General features: G+C 39.9%; 3 protein-coding genes across 3 annotated transcripts in view; 1 reads left to right on the top strand and 2 right to left on the bottom strand.

Moving 5' to 3' along the window:
* The window catches only part of si:dkeyp-97a10.2 (uncharacterized), a 360,817-nt gene that overhangs the window by 113,647 nt on the left and 230,016 nt on the right, over positions 1–17,154 (bottom strand). The gene's annotated exons all lie outside the window — the stretch shown is intronic.
* Positions 1,071–2,566, top strand: LOC134082059 (free fatty acid receptor 2). The gene has a single exon (XM_062537698.1). The coding sequence runs from the start codon at positions 1,071–1,073 to the stop codon at positions 2,115–2,117; it is 1,047 nt and encodes a 348-aa protein (XP_062393682.1). The 3' UTR covers positions 2,118–2,566.
* On the bottom strand, positions 3,190–9,379 carry LOC134082236 (uncharacterized). Its single transcript, XM_062537883.1, has 5 exons — positions 9,214–9,379; positions 6,411–6,833; positions 5,735–5,821; positions 4,188–4,240; positions 3,190–3,980 (listed from the first exon to the last, which is right to left on the bottom strand). The coding sequence occupies exons 1-5, from the start codon at positions 9,377–9,379 to the stop codon at positions 3,957–3,959; spliced, it is 753 nt and encodes a 250-aa protein (XP_062393867.1). The 3' UTR covers positions 3,190–3,956.

Below are 17,154 nucleotides of genomic sequence, written 5' to 3'. Positions count from 1 at the left end.
ACATCCATTCATAATATGCTACTAAAATAGATATTCATTGAACTCGTATTGATTTTACATCTTGCTGAGATGGAAAAAGAACTTCACCTGTAACAGCAAAAAAAATATTTTGGGTCAAGCCGGTTAAATATGGTGAAGCTTCTCAAGTCTCTTAACTACATACGGTAAAGAAAAGGCATAATAGTTGACAATTTCAGATACATCTACTACTTTTCATTATTACTTTATTCCATATTACACAATATCATATCATGCTTGAGAAGTGAGCATCACTATCAGTCTTTTATTACTGCAGTTGGAAGCTGGTTTATTTAGCCTTACAGTAATGTGAGTATGCAATAATAGATGACTGGTATGAGGTAACTGCAAACATTTTGTCATGATAACAGGAAAGACTGTAATAACTGTTTATATGAAGATACTGCTGATTGTGTACAGATTGTACGGAAATGAATGATCAATTTTTTAAAATGGAAAAACTTATGTCAACTCAAATGAAAGGTTTGGAAAATTTGGTCCTTATATACAGTATATCATTTTGTAACTGATTATTTAGTTCCATAGATTTTTTAAAATGTATTTCTAATTGCAATTGTATCACATATAAATAAAGAAGAAAAGAGACAAGTGATAATTTACAGTGCTTATAAAAAAGTATATATTTTGCTAAATTCATTTGACCTTTCACCTCTATAAGCCTTCCAAGGCCTCCAATCTAAACAACAGGATTCAACATAAAATGATACACATTTGGCTGGCAGTAGTCGCGGAGGCACCTCACATACAGAGTCATTGACCAATAAAACACGATTTCACATATCAGTCAGATCAAGTCATATGTCCCTGAGAAGTTGCCTCAGCCATAACCATTCGCTTGCCATTTCAGAACTTTTTGAGTTTTCAGAACTTTTAATGCCTCCTAAAATGACTGTTGTCGATGTTGTGCGTCTGTGTGTTCAGCAGACATGGTGACACCATGTGACGTCTGACCTGATCTCCACATTCTACGCGCCCCCCCCCCCCCCGTTCACCACTGAGTCGCCCCAATGCCTGCCTCCGCCCGCATCGCCATGCAGGAATGCCAGACGCAGCTCTGCCTCTCTGTCTACATCATCACCTTCATCACGGGCTTCCCCACCAACATCCTGGCCTTCTACACCTTCATCCTGAAGGTGCGGCGCAAGCCCACGCCCATCGACATCCTCCTCCTCAACCTCACCGTCTCCGACCTGCTCTTCCTCATCTTCTTGCCCTTCAAGATGCAGGAGGTGGCCAACCACATGACGTGGGACATGCCCTACTTCCTGTGCCCGGTCTCGGGCTTCATCTTCTACATGACCATCTACAACAGCACGCTCTTCCTGACGGCCGTGAGCGTGGAGCGCTACCTGGGCGTGGCCTTCCCCATCCGCCACTCGCTGGGCCGCCGCCCGGCCTACGCCGTCCTGGCCAGCGTCTTCATCTGGGTGGTGTGCTTCGCCCACCTCAGCATCGTCTTCATCATGCCCTACTACAACCCTCCCGCCGACGCGTCCTCTCCCTCCGGCGGCGCCGGCGCCAACGGCACCGGGCTGACGATGGTGATGCCCGCCGGCCGGCTGCGTCCGAACGTCTGCTACGAGAACTTCTCGGACGCGCAGCTGGACATCCTGCTGCCGTACCGGCTGGAGCTGTGCGTGGTGCTCTTCTGCGTGCCGCTGCTCATCTGCTCCTTCTGCTACATCAACTTCATCCGCATCCTGCTGCGGCTGCCCAACATCGGGCGCCAGCGCCGCCTGCGGGCCGTGGGCCTGGCGCTGGGCACGCTGGTGGTCTTCGCCCTCTGCTTCGGGCCCTACAACGTCTCGCACGTGGTGGGCATGGTGACGGACGAGAGCCCGCGCTGGCGCGACCTGGCGCTGCTGCTCAGCACCTTCAACGCCTGCCTGGACCCCTTCATCTTCTACGTGTCCTCCTCGGCGGTGCGGAACATGCTGGCCGGCATGCTGCAGGGCCTGTGGAGTCGCCTGCCCACCTGGGACGGCGCCCGACTCGCCAAGTGCCTCGGCTGGAAAATGGACCTCAGCGAGTCCAAAAAAGACAATTTGCCCAAGCCTGCCGACATAAATGCCCTCTGACAAGATCCCCACCCACTAGATGGCAATTGACTCTCTTTTTTGCTATATCTAGCCTATTCTATTTTATTGCTAGCACAGGGATATCTGTTTCTCTGTCATCACCTCATGGCCTGCTTCTCCATTCTGTCTAGACAAGAGGCATGATATGGAATTGCTACACATACTTGTGTTACTGAGAATGAAGTAGAAGATGTTGGTTTAGATGCTTGCTCAAGAGAAGGTGGTGTTTGACACCTCTCCACTGACAAACATGCACTGCACTATATGCTAAAGACAAACTTTGACAGTCATCTGTGTCACAGGTGGAAGTTTGACCCAATTTTGTTTAGCTGGTCTTGTTTGCATAGTGGAAACATACAACAGAACTTGACATACATTGAGGCGAGATAACCCAACCATATTGCTTTTGAAAGGCTTATTTAGCTTCTGGAACAATCCACAAAAGATAAGGAACATGACTGTGCTGATGCTGTGTTCTCTGGAAGTGACCATGGGTTGTAAATACATGTAGCTTTTAATAGGTCATCCAAGTAGGCCTTGAACAACATATAAATAATAAACTGACAAGCTTTACAATAACAACCAATAACAAACAACAATAAGAATTTCTTTCTTTCTTTATCCTCTCTCTCTCTCTCTCTCTCTCGTGCGTGCGCTCGCTGTAGGTGTGTGTATGTACACAAATGTGTGTATGTGTGTGTGTGTTTGAGTGTTTGTGTGTTTGTTCACACAGGATGCTTCTGCTAGTTCAAGGAAACCTTTTTACTGTAATACTGACCAACTCAGGAAGTTCAGAAAAAGCTGAATAGGTATTATCTTGACTAACAAAAAATCCCCCTACACACATCCAATCTATTTTTGTTATCAGTAGGTGTGTTCAGTGACACAAGTGCACAACTGCTGTGTTGATCTGAGGATGACTTTACTTTAACAGTTGAGTAGTTTATCTACACACATTTCAGTGTGTAAAACCTGAGATGCCACAGATACAGGTTGAGACTGGATATTTTTTTTTATTTTTTTTTTTAATATGCGCATTACTTGTATATGAACATTATTTGGTACAAAAAAAAAAAAAACTTTCCAGAGCTGTAGCATGTTATTGCGTCTCATATCCTGTGTTCTGGTCTTTGGCCTTGTATGCTGTTTCTAGGTCTCGTCTATCTACAGTATATATCTTTCTATTGTATATGGCACACATAGCCACTGCAGCTTAGTCAAAGACAAGGCTTAAGATAAACAGGTGACTCATATACTGATCAAATGTTTAGAGAGTGATAGTAATTGTAGGCTTGTGTTTATAATTAAAAGCACGTTTCGAGACGGGAGGAAAACAAACATTGCCTGTGCCCTGCTATAGTGAGTACAATGCACTGGTCATCTTGCACGTGAGGTGCAAGTCTTCAGATAGCCTCTTGTCAAACACATCTGCCAGGTAGGTTGTTGTCAGAAGGGATATCATTATATCCCTTCAACACTAATGATGCCAATACCTACCCCCAGTGACAACACTAATGATGCCAATACCAATATCAATATGCCTGTGGGGTATGGAAAATATTGACACTAGGATTGATCAAGGTACATTTTTAAAACGACAGTTGATGATATTAAATGAATATAAAAATGTAAATGAATAGGAAAAGCATATGCAGATTTTGATGCAGCTAACGTATGGAATGGGAACAGGATTATTTGTCTTATGTTGTTTTAGCATCCTTTGTCATCAGTGCATGTCAACTGATCACGTAACATGCTGTGGCTAAGCAAGGTCTAAACAAAAGTATGTGATTGCTTGTGGAAGATGGTGATCCTCAGCTTTGATCAGAAGCCTCTCTCCTATTGCACTCTGTGGGTTATGTCCTGCAGGGACAGAACACAGTTTTTGTTCATATAGACATCATTCAATATATTTATCCACTTGTCCATACTTGTGTGTGTGTGTGTGTGTGTGTGTGTGTGTGTGTGTGTGTGTGTGTGTGTATGTGTGTGTGTGTGTGTGTGTGTGTGTGTGTGTGTGAGAGAGAGAGAGAGAGAGAGAGATAGAGAGAGAGAATGTGTGTATCTTACATTGTGCAAGATTTGATCCATTTTTCTTTTATTGATGCACATACATCTCAATCCTGTGAATATTGAACAATATTATACAATTATACATAATACAGCAGCGGTGGCCAACCCGCGGCTCGCGAGCCACATGCGGCTCTTTGCCTCCTCTCGTGCGGCTCACGGCTGCTCAACTGATGTTCTCACTTCTCCTCGGACCTAAACGTTTTCCTTTTGAAATAGCCTTTATTTCCGGTAAATAAAAAAATATTTCAGAATTTGATAGTAGCCTATTGCCAAAAGTAATTATTAATAGTTAACAATAATTGTACCGTCATGATATGGATAGGAATTGGCCAAAACGAAGCAGACGTGTTTATTCTTCAGCCAGGTTTAATGCTACTGTTGCAATCAGGAATACCCTGAAGCTAATCGTAAGTAGACGGAACACGTGCCATTGAAAAGGACCATTTATCGTTTTGTAACATAACCCCTCTGGTTAAATATGTCAAAGTAATCCAAACAAAAGCACTCTGAGATCGCAAAACTACGCCTCGCGCATCCTGCTTAACATCTCGCGCCTCCGCTTAACATCTTGCAAACAAACAGACAAACCCGATGAAAACATAACCTCATTTGCGGAGGTGATATGTTTCTAGCCTACACATTAGTTTGGTACTTGGTATGCCACGGATTCATAAAGCTTCAAACCTGAACATTTCCTACATACTTTTGCAAGTAGGCTGGTAATGGCTATAGACGTCAGTCACTCGTTTTCTTTTTGTTTATTTTCTTTTTAAAAGTTAACTGAACACTTGACATTGCATTATCATGTGTTGGAGCATTGCTCATGCCTATAAGTCATTCAGTGAGGGGGGATTTGATGTGTGTCTGATCTTTTTTCATTTTCCAATGATCATTTATCAATGATCATTGAGCATCTGCCAAGTGTCTTACAAAATGAAAAACAAAGGAGCTATAACTGTAGGCCTAATGTTGTGCTGTTGTAGTATGGACGCCTTTTTTGTTGTGCGGCTCTTTTGACTTTTGTGGATTTTTTTTTGGCTCTTCATGCTAGACTGGTTGGCCACCCCTGTAATACAGTATATATATCATATAACATGCATATAACACAATATATGTGCTGATCTGTCAAGAGTTTGCAACACAAGTCTATGAGGAAACCATGATCAAAGGCTGTGCTGGGCAAGAGTATTTAACAACAGGAACTGACATTGATGACCATTTGTTTACTTACACAGTGAATCATTAATCAGAATTATTGTCTGTATGTTTGTTATGGGGACTCTCCCGATTGTTAGTTATCCATGTCTGGATAAGTGAGTTTAGTCACTAAAAATATACATGTACACTGTACAGTACTGTACATTGTACAGTATACATCACATACAGTACATACTGTACATACATAGATATACAAACATAGATACAGTTTTCATGAAAATTACTGAACTAAAACTCTTAACTATGAGCTTACCGAAGAACAATTAAATAATAATAAAAACTTGTGTTGAAGACTAAATTAAATATGGCTCATCTGACAGACTCACCTGAGACCATGAGGACCAAAACCATCACAGAGAGGGCTGCCATCTTCAGCACATTCAGGTGTCCAATCAGCATGTTAGGACGGGCCTCTAAGAACAAATCAATGAGCGTTATCTGCTCCTGCTTTTATATTGATTGATAAAGTGTGTGTGTGTGTGTGTGTGTGTGTGTGTGTGTGTGTGTGTCCAATGAGAGATTCTATTCTATTCTCTTTTTTTCTATTCTATTATACAGTGAGTGTGTGAGTGTGTGTGTGTGTGCGCGCACGTGTGTGTGTGTGTGTGTGTGTGTGTGTGTGTCGAATGTGTGATTCTATTCTATTCTCTTTTTTATATTCTACTATACAGTGTGTGTGTGTGTGTGTGTGTGTGTGACCAATGTGTGATTCTATTCTACTCTCTTTTTTCTATTCTATTATAAAGTGAGTGAGTTTGTGTGTGTGTGTGTGTCTGTCTGTCTGTCTGTCTGTCTGTCTGTCTGTCCGTCCGTCCGTCCGTCCGTCCGTCCGTCCGTCCGTCCGTGTCTGTCTGTCTGTCTGTCTGTCTGTCTGTCCGTCCGTCCGTCCGTCCGTCCGTCCGTCCGTCCGTCCGTCCGTCCGTCCGTCCGTCCGTCCGTCCGTCCGTCCGTGTGTGTGTGTGTGTGTGTGTGTGTGTGTGTGTGTGTTTAAATGTCACTCACCCCATGTGAAGGATGTAGAAAGGGTTGCAGTGAGTGCCGGGTGCCCACTCACCGAGCACGTATAGATGACATCATCACTCTGCGACGCCTGAGGTGGCAGCTCTAGCACACTCACAAGCTGCCTGAACCGCACAGAGCCGCCCGCCAAACGCAGGCACTGACTGAGGCTCTGCCACAGGTACAAGGGGACTTCCCCATCTGGTGAGTATGTGGTGACGTTGTCTGACCTTTTGCCCTCTGAATCAGTGGCATCCCAGGAGCAGTCAGGCCCGATGGGCTCCATCAGATCTCCTGCTGGAGTCCGTGTCCAGTTGAGGCGGAAGTGAGCTGGGGTGAAGCCCCCAGTCACACACAGCAGGCTCAACTGCTCAGAGCCCTGAGCAGGCGGCACCTTCAGGAGCACGACAGGAACACTAGGGGGCACTGTGAGAGAGGGAAAGGTTGTACTGTATTTTCCTCACTAATTATAAACATTGTGTGTGATTTATGACATTGCATTACTGGGCTGTTTTTAACACTAGCTTTGGCAACCCTGCATCCAAATACTCATGGAATCAAGCAACTTTGAATGAATGAGCCCTTATTGATTGTTTTCGTTTCCTTCATTGGATTTCTCATCTTACTACAGTAATCTTAAACAGTAATCTTGAACATTTTACAAATCAAAACACAAGCTCAAAGCTGATTTATTATCTACATTATGTGTGTTTTAACCAACCATTGTGAAGAATAGAAATAAGTTCCTATTATAGTTTCCCTTTATTTTGGGGGGTATTTTTTTTCTTTTCTTAAAAAAAAATACTGCTATGTTATGATTGTTGTGTCTGGTACAAATCTGATTTAGTTCCAGTTCTGAAATAGTTTAGAACCAATTTTAATCTCTCCATCTTAAAGGTTTGTTGCAGTTGTATGTCTTACAAAAGCTGATGCATCACTATTAAAAGTAAGTTTGCAGTTCAATTTTCACATAATTACTCATTTTTGGTGAGTGTTTCCCTTTTAAAAAATCAAATCTATCACATACCACTTTTAGATTGTCTTGCAAAGTGTCTAGAGGTTTTGCCAGCCGATCAAAACTAAACACCATTTTTTAAGTGATACATTTGAATAATTTAACAAGCAATTCATTGTTATTGTCAGTGAATGCTCCCTTGGTATGTCATTTAAATCCCAGGAAATTGTTCTGCAGGGAAGAAAAACATCATGTCACATTCATGGTTGTGTGATACTGCACACCTCATTGCAATTACAGATTATCATATGTATAACGAGTGTAATTCCATTATTCTCTTGTTTGTGCTTGCGTTATCTTAAAAAAGCTTTGCTTCATGGTTATGCATACCTCACAACTGATTATCATTTGTTTCATGCTTTACAGCTCAATAGTGTAAAGCCCATAAATGTTCAAGCAATAAGCCCTGAGAAGTCGTTCTATATTGTGAATACTGTATTGCACTGCAGAGGGGTGTTGTTAGGCATGAAGCGAGCGAAGCAAAGCTGAGTGCCGTTAAACAACCCTCAGCTGTGCTGTATTCATGATATAGAACGGCCTCAAGGGGTTTATTGCAAAACTGCTTCCGTGCCTACAAAATAAATAAATAATTATGAAATTTAAAAGCTATTTCATCTACAAATGTCCATTGTTCCGCAGAGTCCACATAGAATAGTTCCAGTGCTTGTAGATTCTTATCAGAAATTGTTGCTCAGCAACTGCATTACTTTATATCAGAGCCATATAGATACATGTATCTATATGGCTCTGCTTTATATCTTGTTAACACTGATATGTGCTCTTTTAGTTCTAGATCAGTGCTTGGTAACTGTTATGCATTCTAAGCACATTAATATAGAATAATGCAGTCTCATATACAAATGCATCGAACGCGATTCATTCAATCATAATAAGGGAATCCGAACTAACGGTTTTATAAATGTAAAAAACCCAATACGATTTCAAGTGTTTACGTAATCACATATGAGGATTTAGGAATATGAGAAAGAGACAAAGTGTTACATAAAATTGTGTGTATGTATGTCATGTAGATGAATGGTTTTTATAAAATATAATCTTTGAAAAACGTTGGGGTAGAGATAATTTATTTTAGGGTTGATTTTGCCATTATGGTAGAATGAAGAGACATCTGTGCCAAGATCTGAAACTCTGTACTTTTCTCTGAAACATAAAGCAGCATCAGCATAAATGTGCCTCAAACCAGTTCAGGAACAAATGTCTGTAAATGTATGTGGGAACAGAACATTTTTTTGTAAAGTTATAGGAGTCAATCCCATTTCATTTGGTTTGGACCAAAGTCAAGTGGTAATACATTTGTTTTTGCAATTAATTAAATTATACAATTTAGTCCCTTATTACATTATATTACAAACATTATTACATTAAGTTTGTCTGTTACACATGGCCTCTTTGATTGCTTTTCTCCCAACTGTGTAATTGATGATGTTCATTAGCATCAAGGACAATGACTAAGAAATGCTTCAGTCAAAATAATTGCAAAATACTGGAGCATTATAATTCTAATTATTTATTATAAATATAATTATAGCACAATATATGTGTGTGCAGGTACGCATTACTTTTGTGTGTGTGTGTGTCTATATACAGTATATATATATATATATATATATATATACTGTATATATGTATGTATACACACACACACACACACACACACACACACACACACACACACACACACACACACACATTCACTCACACACACACACACACACACACACACACACACAATATGTATGTATATTTTTTTAGAAATCATATATATCTTACCATGAACTATGAGCTGTGTTCCACTGCCCTCTTGATTGTCCGACAGTGTTTTGAGCTGACAGTAATAATAGCCGCTGTCCTCTACCTCCACGGCTGAGATGACCAGGGACGTGTTGTCCCGGTCCCGCTGGAACTTGTGCGTTGGGTCTGGGAGGCGGATCTCCATCCTTCTCCTTGTGTCCAGGAGGCTGGACGACCGAGACCAGGGCACGGCGTAGTTCTTGTCCTTGTGCTCGATGACACAGCGCAGTGTGACCTTCTGCCCTCGGACCGCCGTCAGGACTTGTGGCTCTTGAGTAATCTTTCCTAGCAAAACGATCAATAAGCTTATGTTATACCAGGGACAGGATACAAGTTCTTACAATGTTTCAGATACAATATTAAATATAAAATGCTATAAACCTATTCATGAATCAGCATTTATACATTATGCTGAACAAAAAAAGCATAATTAATTCAAGACACAGCTATCGTTTTTATTCTCTTCTCTTCACCTGACTTCTGTTTTTACCCTGTATGGTATACTGTAGGATCATAGACATTTACCTGTAGCTAAGCCTGTGATCCACAGCACTGGAATAAGGCTCAGGGGAGACGGGAGAGGCCTTTGCATCATCCTAGTCCTCTGATGCTCTGTAAGCACGACTAACAGTCAGCTCAGCTGCAGGAAGATTTAGCTGTTTGTAGATTTGTGTCTGAGTGTGTGCATGTGTGTGTGTGCGTGTGCGACGTGCGTGCGTGTGTGAGTGTGCATGTGAGTGCGTGCGTGTATGTGTACACTTTAATGTTATATGTTGTATGTTAAGGTCTCTCTTGCAATGTAACCTGAATGTTATTCCTCATTTTGTAAGGGACCTCATTGTGTGTGTGTGTGTGTGTGTATTTGTGCAGATATGTGCTTGTGTGTGTTCGTGTGTGTCCAGGTATGTGAGTTTGTGTCTGTATCTACGCACTTGTGACTCTTTGAGTGTGTGTGTGTGTGTGTGTGTGTGTGTGTGTGTCTTCATGAGCATTCTCTCTCTTTATAGGTCATGCTCTGGAAACAAGGTAAGCTGTTGCATTGTCTGACCTCAGCACAAGACGTGAAGGACCACTCAGGCACTAGGGTGAAGGGTAGGGCTGAACACCTCAGAGGCTGTGAGTCTGTGTCAACCACAGCAGCAAAAAGTGTCAAGCTTTTTCTTTTTTCTTTTTTGCTGAGCTCAGTAATGAGTTTGATGGTTTGGTGTCAGCATATCAAGAATGAAAGGGAATGAGTCTCTATCTAAATGTTCAAGTTGATTAAATTCTCTGACGCATTCATTGTGACAAAGTGGCAAGGGGTTGATGTAGTTGATTGGCAAATGATTTCTCTTTTCAGTCGGGAATTCTTGTTGGATTTCTCTTCATTCAGGAACGCAGCAAATTTGAGAGACAACCTTAACACTTTACTAAAATCCACTTGCATAAATCCAACATAAACATATCATAAGCATTTCATATTACCATTTTCATGAGAGCTCTGGAGAAGTAAGTATACCTGTCTATTACCAAGAAAAATAACCTGTAATGGTGTTTAATTAAAATTGTCAAGGCCATTAGTGCAAACGGTGACAAGAATGACAGTTACTGTGGAATGTTAATTAAACGGTTGTGCTATAGTCTTATGACATGTATGAATCTTTTGGAAAGAAGGAAATGAAAATTGCTTGCCAGGTCATTGCCACTCTTGCTCAAAATGTATTTGAAAGAGCACTATGCAAGAAAATATTGTGGAGAGTCGGTGTGATCAGCAAAGCAGAATGCAAAATATGTACAATCTGTTGTTTAACAATCCCCAATGCTGCCTCTTGAGCTTAGGCTCTTGAGCTTGCTGCTCCTATTTCCATTGAAACGATTTGCATACAATTCTGGAGTCGGGCGCTCTAATTATTTCACAAGCTCATCGGAGGTTAGCGACTCGTGCTGCCCTCTGTCGCATCAACTACCCGAGTTGTTACTTTCCCCACAATGCATTACATCAGTTTGCCGATTCAAAGCCGCTCATTAGCCGAGTGGTTTGTCTCATGATGCAATTAAGAAGCAACAAGCGGCGCCGCGGCGCACGAGCCTCCGTGTGCGAGCAGCATGTTGTTTGTGCCGGTCGTGTGCATGCGAGGCCTGACGTGATGCAACAAGCAGTCGGCAGCGGAGCTGGTATACCGGCGTGTTTGTTCGAGCCCTGTGGCAGTAGCTTTGGCGCTGCACAGAGGCCAGGCCACTGGGACGAGCTAAACCGCCATAAACGTGCTCATGGGAGTTTGGCTTCTGGAGTTTTTTTTCTGGCTGCCTGGCCCCCCTAGACCCCCCCTCCAACACACACACACACACACACACACACACACACACACACACACACACACACTCTTCCATTTCTCACTGAGAAGTAAATACTGTGTTGCTGGCTGATTTTGAGATCGACCGCAGCAGAACTTTTAACCTTGAAATAGCCTAGACCTTGCCTTTGAAAAAGAACAAACCTCAACTAGAAATGCAATTCCCGAGGAATTACACGAGGGGATGCAATCTGTTGGGTAGACTTTTATTTTGACACACAGGAAACACTTCAATAGGATGTTTAGTTCAGGGAGAGAGAGAGATGCTTAAAGCCAAACATTCTAAAGTGGAACTCTGTTCTAGAATCTTTGATTAAAAGTGACAGTTGGATTCACAGGGCAGTGTTCTAACTAGACTGGGAACTGAGAGTTCTGGCTCATTATGACATCACATTCTCCATTAAAGTCTATGGGGGAAAAATACACTTTTAATTACAAATATCTCAAAAAGTATAAACTTCTCAAAAATGTCAAATAGATTGTCTAGTAGATATTTGGAAGATCTACAGAACGGTGTTTCAACCAAGTTTGTACGTTAAGCGGTTCGGGCTGAATAGCGCGCACAAAAAGGTAAAAAGAATAATAATAATAACTAGAAAAGCATTTCCTGAAGGAAATACCAGTGCATGGAAAGTCATTGCAAGGATTATGCTAGGGTACTTAAAGTGATTACTAAGGTGTTGCTTGGCTAAATAAAGTGTTTAGTATTCTATAAAAAGTGGTTACTTGGTTGGTTGCTAGGGAAATCACGTTGGTTGCTAGGGAAACCATGTCGGTTGCTAAGGTGGTTGCCAGGGTGTCATTATGGAAGTGGTTGCTAGGTTGTTACGAAGTCATTATAGTGGTTGCTTTGCTATAAAAAGTGTTATTTTAAATATAGTTTTAAAAAGTTATTGAAATTGGGAGAAGTAGAGAGAGTGATAGAGAAAGTGAGAGGAAGTGAAGAAAAATAAGTTAAAGAAAGTGGGGATGACAAGTGAGCTATCCAGTTCAACGGAGAGACACACAGAGAAGAAGTTCCATTGAAGTTGCTGAAGTCAGTGAGAGAACACTGGCAAAGTTGATTCCATTCTATTTCTTTGAAAGCTAATTATGATGTCACAAAGCCAATGTTAAGTCTATGGCAAAATTAAGTTTAGTTTTTATTTCATATCTCAAAAAGTAAAAGTCATAGAAATATGAAAAGAAATAGACTAAAAATTTGATGCAAGAGCTATGTGACAAAGTTTGAACCAAGTTCCTACGATAAGCGGTTAGAGTCAAATTAGGGCCTGGAAGAATAATAATAATAAAAATAATAAAAAGAAAAAGCCTAGGAATAACAATACAGTGCATTTCCATGCACTGTAACTAGAAAAGCATTTCCTGAAGGAAATACCAGTGCATGGAAAGTCATTGCTAGGGTTATACTAGGGTACTTAAAGTGATTACTATCGTGTTGCTAGGCTAAATAAAGTGGTTAGTATTCTATAAAAAGTGGTTACTAGGTTGGTTGCTAGGTAAATCACATTGGTTGCTAGGGAAATTACATTGGTTGCTAAGGTGGTTGCCAGGGTGTCATTATGGAAGTGGTTGCTAGGTTGTTACTAAGTAATTATAGTGGTTGCTTTGCTATAAAAAGTGTTATTTTAAATATAGTTTTGAAAAGTTAGTGAAATTGGGAGAAATAGAGAGAGTGATAGAGAGAGTGAGAGGAAGTGAAGAAAAAGAAGTGAAAAAAAGTGGGGATGACAAGTGAGCTATCCAGTTCAATGGAGAGACACACAGAGAAGAAGTTCCATTGAAGTTGCTGAAGTCAGTGAGAGAACACTGGCAAAGTTGATTCTATTCTATTTCTTTGAAAGCTAATTATGATGTCACAAAGCCAATGTTAAGTCTATGGCAAAATTAAGTTTAGTTTTTATGTAATATCTCAAAAAGTAAAAGTCGTAGAAATATGAAAAGTAATAGACTGAAAATTTGATGCAAGAGCTACGTGACCAAGTTTGAACCAAGTTCCTACGATAAGTGGTTCAAGTCAAATTAGGGCCTGGAAGAATAATAATAATAATAAAAAGAAAAAACTTTGGAATAACAATACAGTGCATTTCCATGCACTGTAACTAGAAAAGCATTTCCTGAAGGAAATACCAGTGCATGGAAAGTCATTGCAAGGATCATGCTAGGGTACTTAAAGTGATTACTAAGGTGTTGCTAGGCTAAATAAAGTGGTTAATATTCAATAAAAAGTGGTTACTAGGATGGTTGCTAGGGAAATCACGTTGGTTGCTAGGGAAATCAAGTCGGTTGCTAAGGCGGTTGCCAGGGTGTAATTATGGAAGTGGTTGCTAGGTTGTTACTAAGTAATTATAGTGGTTGCTTTGCTCTAAAAAGTGTTATTTTAAATAGTTTTATAAAGTTATTGAAATTGGGAGAAATAGAGAGAGTGATAGAGAAAGTGAGAGGAAGTGAAGAAAAAGAAGTGAAAGAAAGTGGGGATGACAAGTGAGCTATCCAGTTCAATGGAGAGACACACAGAGAAGAAGTTCCATTGAAGTTGCTGAAGTCAGTGAGAGAACACTGGCAAAGTTGATTCCATTCTATTTCTTTAAAAGCTAATTATGATGTCACAAAGCCATGTTAAGTCTATGGAAAAATTAAGTTTAGTTTTTATCTAATATCTCAAAAAGTAAAAGTTGTAGAAATATGAAAAGTAATAGGCCAAAACTTTGATGCAAGAGCTACGTGACAAAGTTTGAACCAAGTTCCTACGATAAGTGGTTCAAGTCAAACTAGAAATGCAATTCCAAGGAATTACCAGTGCATGAAAATGCAAAAATAGATAGATAATGTAGATATGGTCACTAAGGTGTAGCTTGGGTAAACATGGTGGTTGCATAGTTTACAGAGAGTTGATAGTGTGAAGGTAGACAGTTTAAAGATGAAACATTCCAGTTCTAACTTAACTAATGATTTCTATTCATGTTAAAATGTTGATTAGCTAACTTAGCTAATGATTTCTAGCAGTTATGCTAAAATGCTAATTATGCTAGCAATGCTAACTTTACTAACAATGCTAACCAGGTTGATTAGCTTACTTAACCGATGATTTCTAGCAGTAATGCTAAAAATGCTAACTATGCTAACAATGCTAAATTTGCTAACAATGCTAACCAGGTTGCTTAGCTAACTTAGTTGATGATTTTTTGCAGTTATGCTAAAAATGCTAACTATGCTAACAATGCTAACTATGCTAACCATGCTAACTAGCTAACTTGCTACTGAGGACTTTTATTTTGAAACATTTGTTAATAGGGTATCCATGGCTGCCACTATCAGGAATAAAGAAGTTACTGTAGTAAAATCATGTTGGTTGCTATGGAAACGGTCATAAACGCTTAATTTGAATGGTTGCTATGTTGGTTGCTAGGTACATGGAGGTCTCATGTAGTTGACTGGAGGCATAGTTGATGATAACTGACAGTGGGAATTGGTTGAACAGTTAAATAGATGAGTAGTTTCAATGGTTAAATGATTTAATAGTGTATTATTGCAGTGAGGACTTTTATTTTGAAACAGTTGTGGAGAGAGGAAACAGTTAACAGGATATGTAGTCTTCTGAGAGACTGTATGCTTAAACCCAGAGAAACTGACAGTTGGTGCCCAGGTGGCCGGCCACCTGGCGTAAGATTCTAATTGCTGCCGTGATGTCATAATGAGCAATGTTAAGTCTATGGGGGAAATTGTAATAGTTTTTAACTAATAGTTTAAAAAGTATAAAAGTTACAAAGTTGAAAAATACAAAGCCCACATCGCGTAAGTAAGACCTACGCGACAAAATTTGAATGGAGTTTCTACGTTAAGCGGTTGAAGCTGAATTGCGTGCGTTAGAAGAAGAACTAGAAATGCAATTCCAAGGAATTACCAGTGCATGAAAATGCAGAAATAGATAGATAATGTAGATATGGTTACTAAGGTGTAGCTAGGGTAAACATGGTGGTTGCATAGTTTACAGAGAGTTGAAGGTAGACTGTTTAAAGATGAAACATTCCAGTTCTAACTTAAGTAATGATTTCTATTCATGTTAAAATGTTGATTAGCTAACTTAGCTAATGATTTCTAGCAGTTACGCTAAAAATGCTAATTATGTTAGCAATGCTAACTTTACTAGCAATGCTAACCAGGTTGATTAGCTAACTTAACCAATGATTTCTAGCAGCAATGTTAAAAATGCTAACTATGCTAACAATGCTAAATTTACTAACAATGCTAACCAGGTTGATTAGCTAACTTAGTTGATGATTTTTTGCAGTTATGCTAAAAATGCTAACTATGCTAACAATAATAGCTATGCTAACCATGCTAGCTAGCTAACTTGCTAGTGAGGACTTTTATTTTGAAACATTTGTTGCTAGGGTATCCATGGTGGCCACTATCAGGAAACAAGAAGTTACTGCAGTATAATCATGTTGGTTGCTATGGAAACGGTCATAAACGCTTAATTTTAATGGTTGCTATGTTGGTTGCTAGGTACATGGAGGTTTCATGTAGTTGACTGGAGGCATAGTGGATGATAACTGACAGTTGGAATGGTTGAACAGTTCAATAGTTGAGTAGTTTCAATGGTTAAATGATTTAATAGTGTATTATTGCAGTGAGGACTTTTATTTTGAAACAGTTGTGGACAGAGGAAACAGTTAACAGGATATGTAGTCTTCTATGAGACTGTATGCTTAAAGCCAGAGAAACTGACAGTTGGTGCCCAGGTGGCCGGCCACCTGGCCTAAGATTCTAATTGCTGCCGTGATGTCATAATGAGCAATGTTAAGTCTATGGGGGAAATTGTAATAGTTTTTAACTAATAGTTTAAAAAGTATAAAAGTTACAAAGTTGAAAAATACAAAGCAGGCATGGCATAAGCAAGACCTACGCAACAACGTTTGAATGAAGTTTCTACGTTAAACGGTTGAAGCTGAATTGGCTGCGTTAGAAGAAGAAGTTTAACTAGAAATGCAATTCCAAGGAATTACCAGTGCATGAAAATGCAAAAAATGTATAGATAGACAATGTAGATATGGCTACTAATGAGTAGCTAGGGTAAACATGGTGATTGCATAGTTTAAAGAAAGTTGATAGTGTGAAGGTAGACAGTTTAAAGCTTAAACATTCCAGTTCTAACTTAACTAATGATTTCTATTCATGTTAAAATGTTAACTATGGTAACAATGAGGTTGATTGGTTAACTTAGCTACTGATTTCTTGTAGTTATGGTAAAAATGTTAACTATGGTAACTATGCTAACAGTGCTAACCAGGTTGATTAGCTAACTTAGCTAATGATTTCTAGCAGTTGCTAATGCTAAAAATGGTGATTGCATACAATGCTAACATTGCTAACAATGCTAACCAGGTTGATTAGCTAACTTAGTTGATGATTTCTGACAGTAATGCTAAAAATGCTAACAATGCTAACTAAGCTAACAATGCTAACCAGATTGATTAGCTAACTTAGCTAATGATTTCTAACAGTTATGCTAAAATGCTAACAATGCTAACTATGCTAACAATGCTAACCAGATTGATTAGCTAACTTAGCTAATGATTTCTAA

This window comes from Sardina pilchardus, chromosome 6, assembly GCF_963854185.1.
Source record: "Sardina pilchardus chromosome 6, fSarPil1.1, whole genome shotgun sequence".
NCBI lineage: Eukaryota > Metazoa > Chordata > Actinopteri > Clupeiformes > Clupeidae > Sardina > Sardina pilchardus.
This window is presented reverse-complemented; position numbering and strand designations above follow the sequence as displayed.

What these genes read in the sequence shown, in the direction of transcription:
- LOC134082059 (XM_062537698.1), top strand. Translation starts at nt 1,071, where the DNA reads ATGCAGGAATGCCAGACGCAGCTCTGCCTCTCTGTCTACATCATCACC.
- LOC134082236 (XM_062537883.1), bottom strand. Translation starts at nt 9,379, where the DNA reads ATGGAGATCCGCCTCCCAGACCCAACGCACAAGTTCCAGCGGGACCGG. An exon ending in TTTGGTCCTCATGGTCTCAG is followed by an intron (nt 4,241 to 5,734) that starts GTGAGTCTGTCA and finishes CAATATTCACAG; the next exon opens with GATTGAGATGTATGTGCATC. An exon ending in TGGATCAAATCTTGCACAAT is followed by an intron (nt 3,981 to 4,187) that starts GTAAGATACACA and finishes CTGTCCCTGCAG; the next exon opens with GACATAACCCACAGAGTGCA.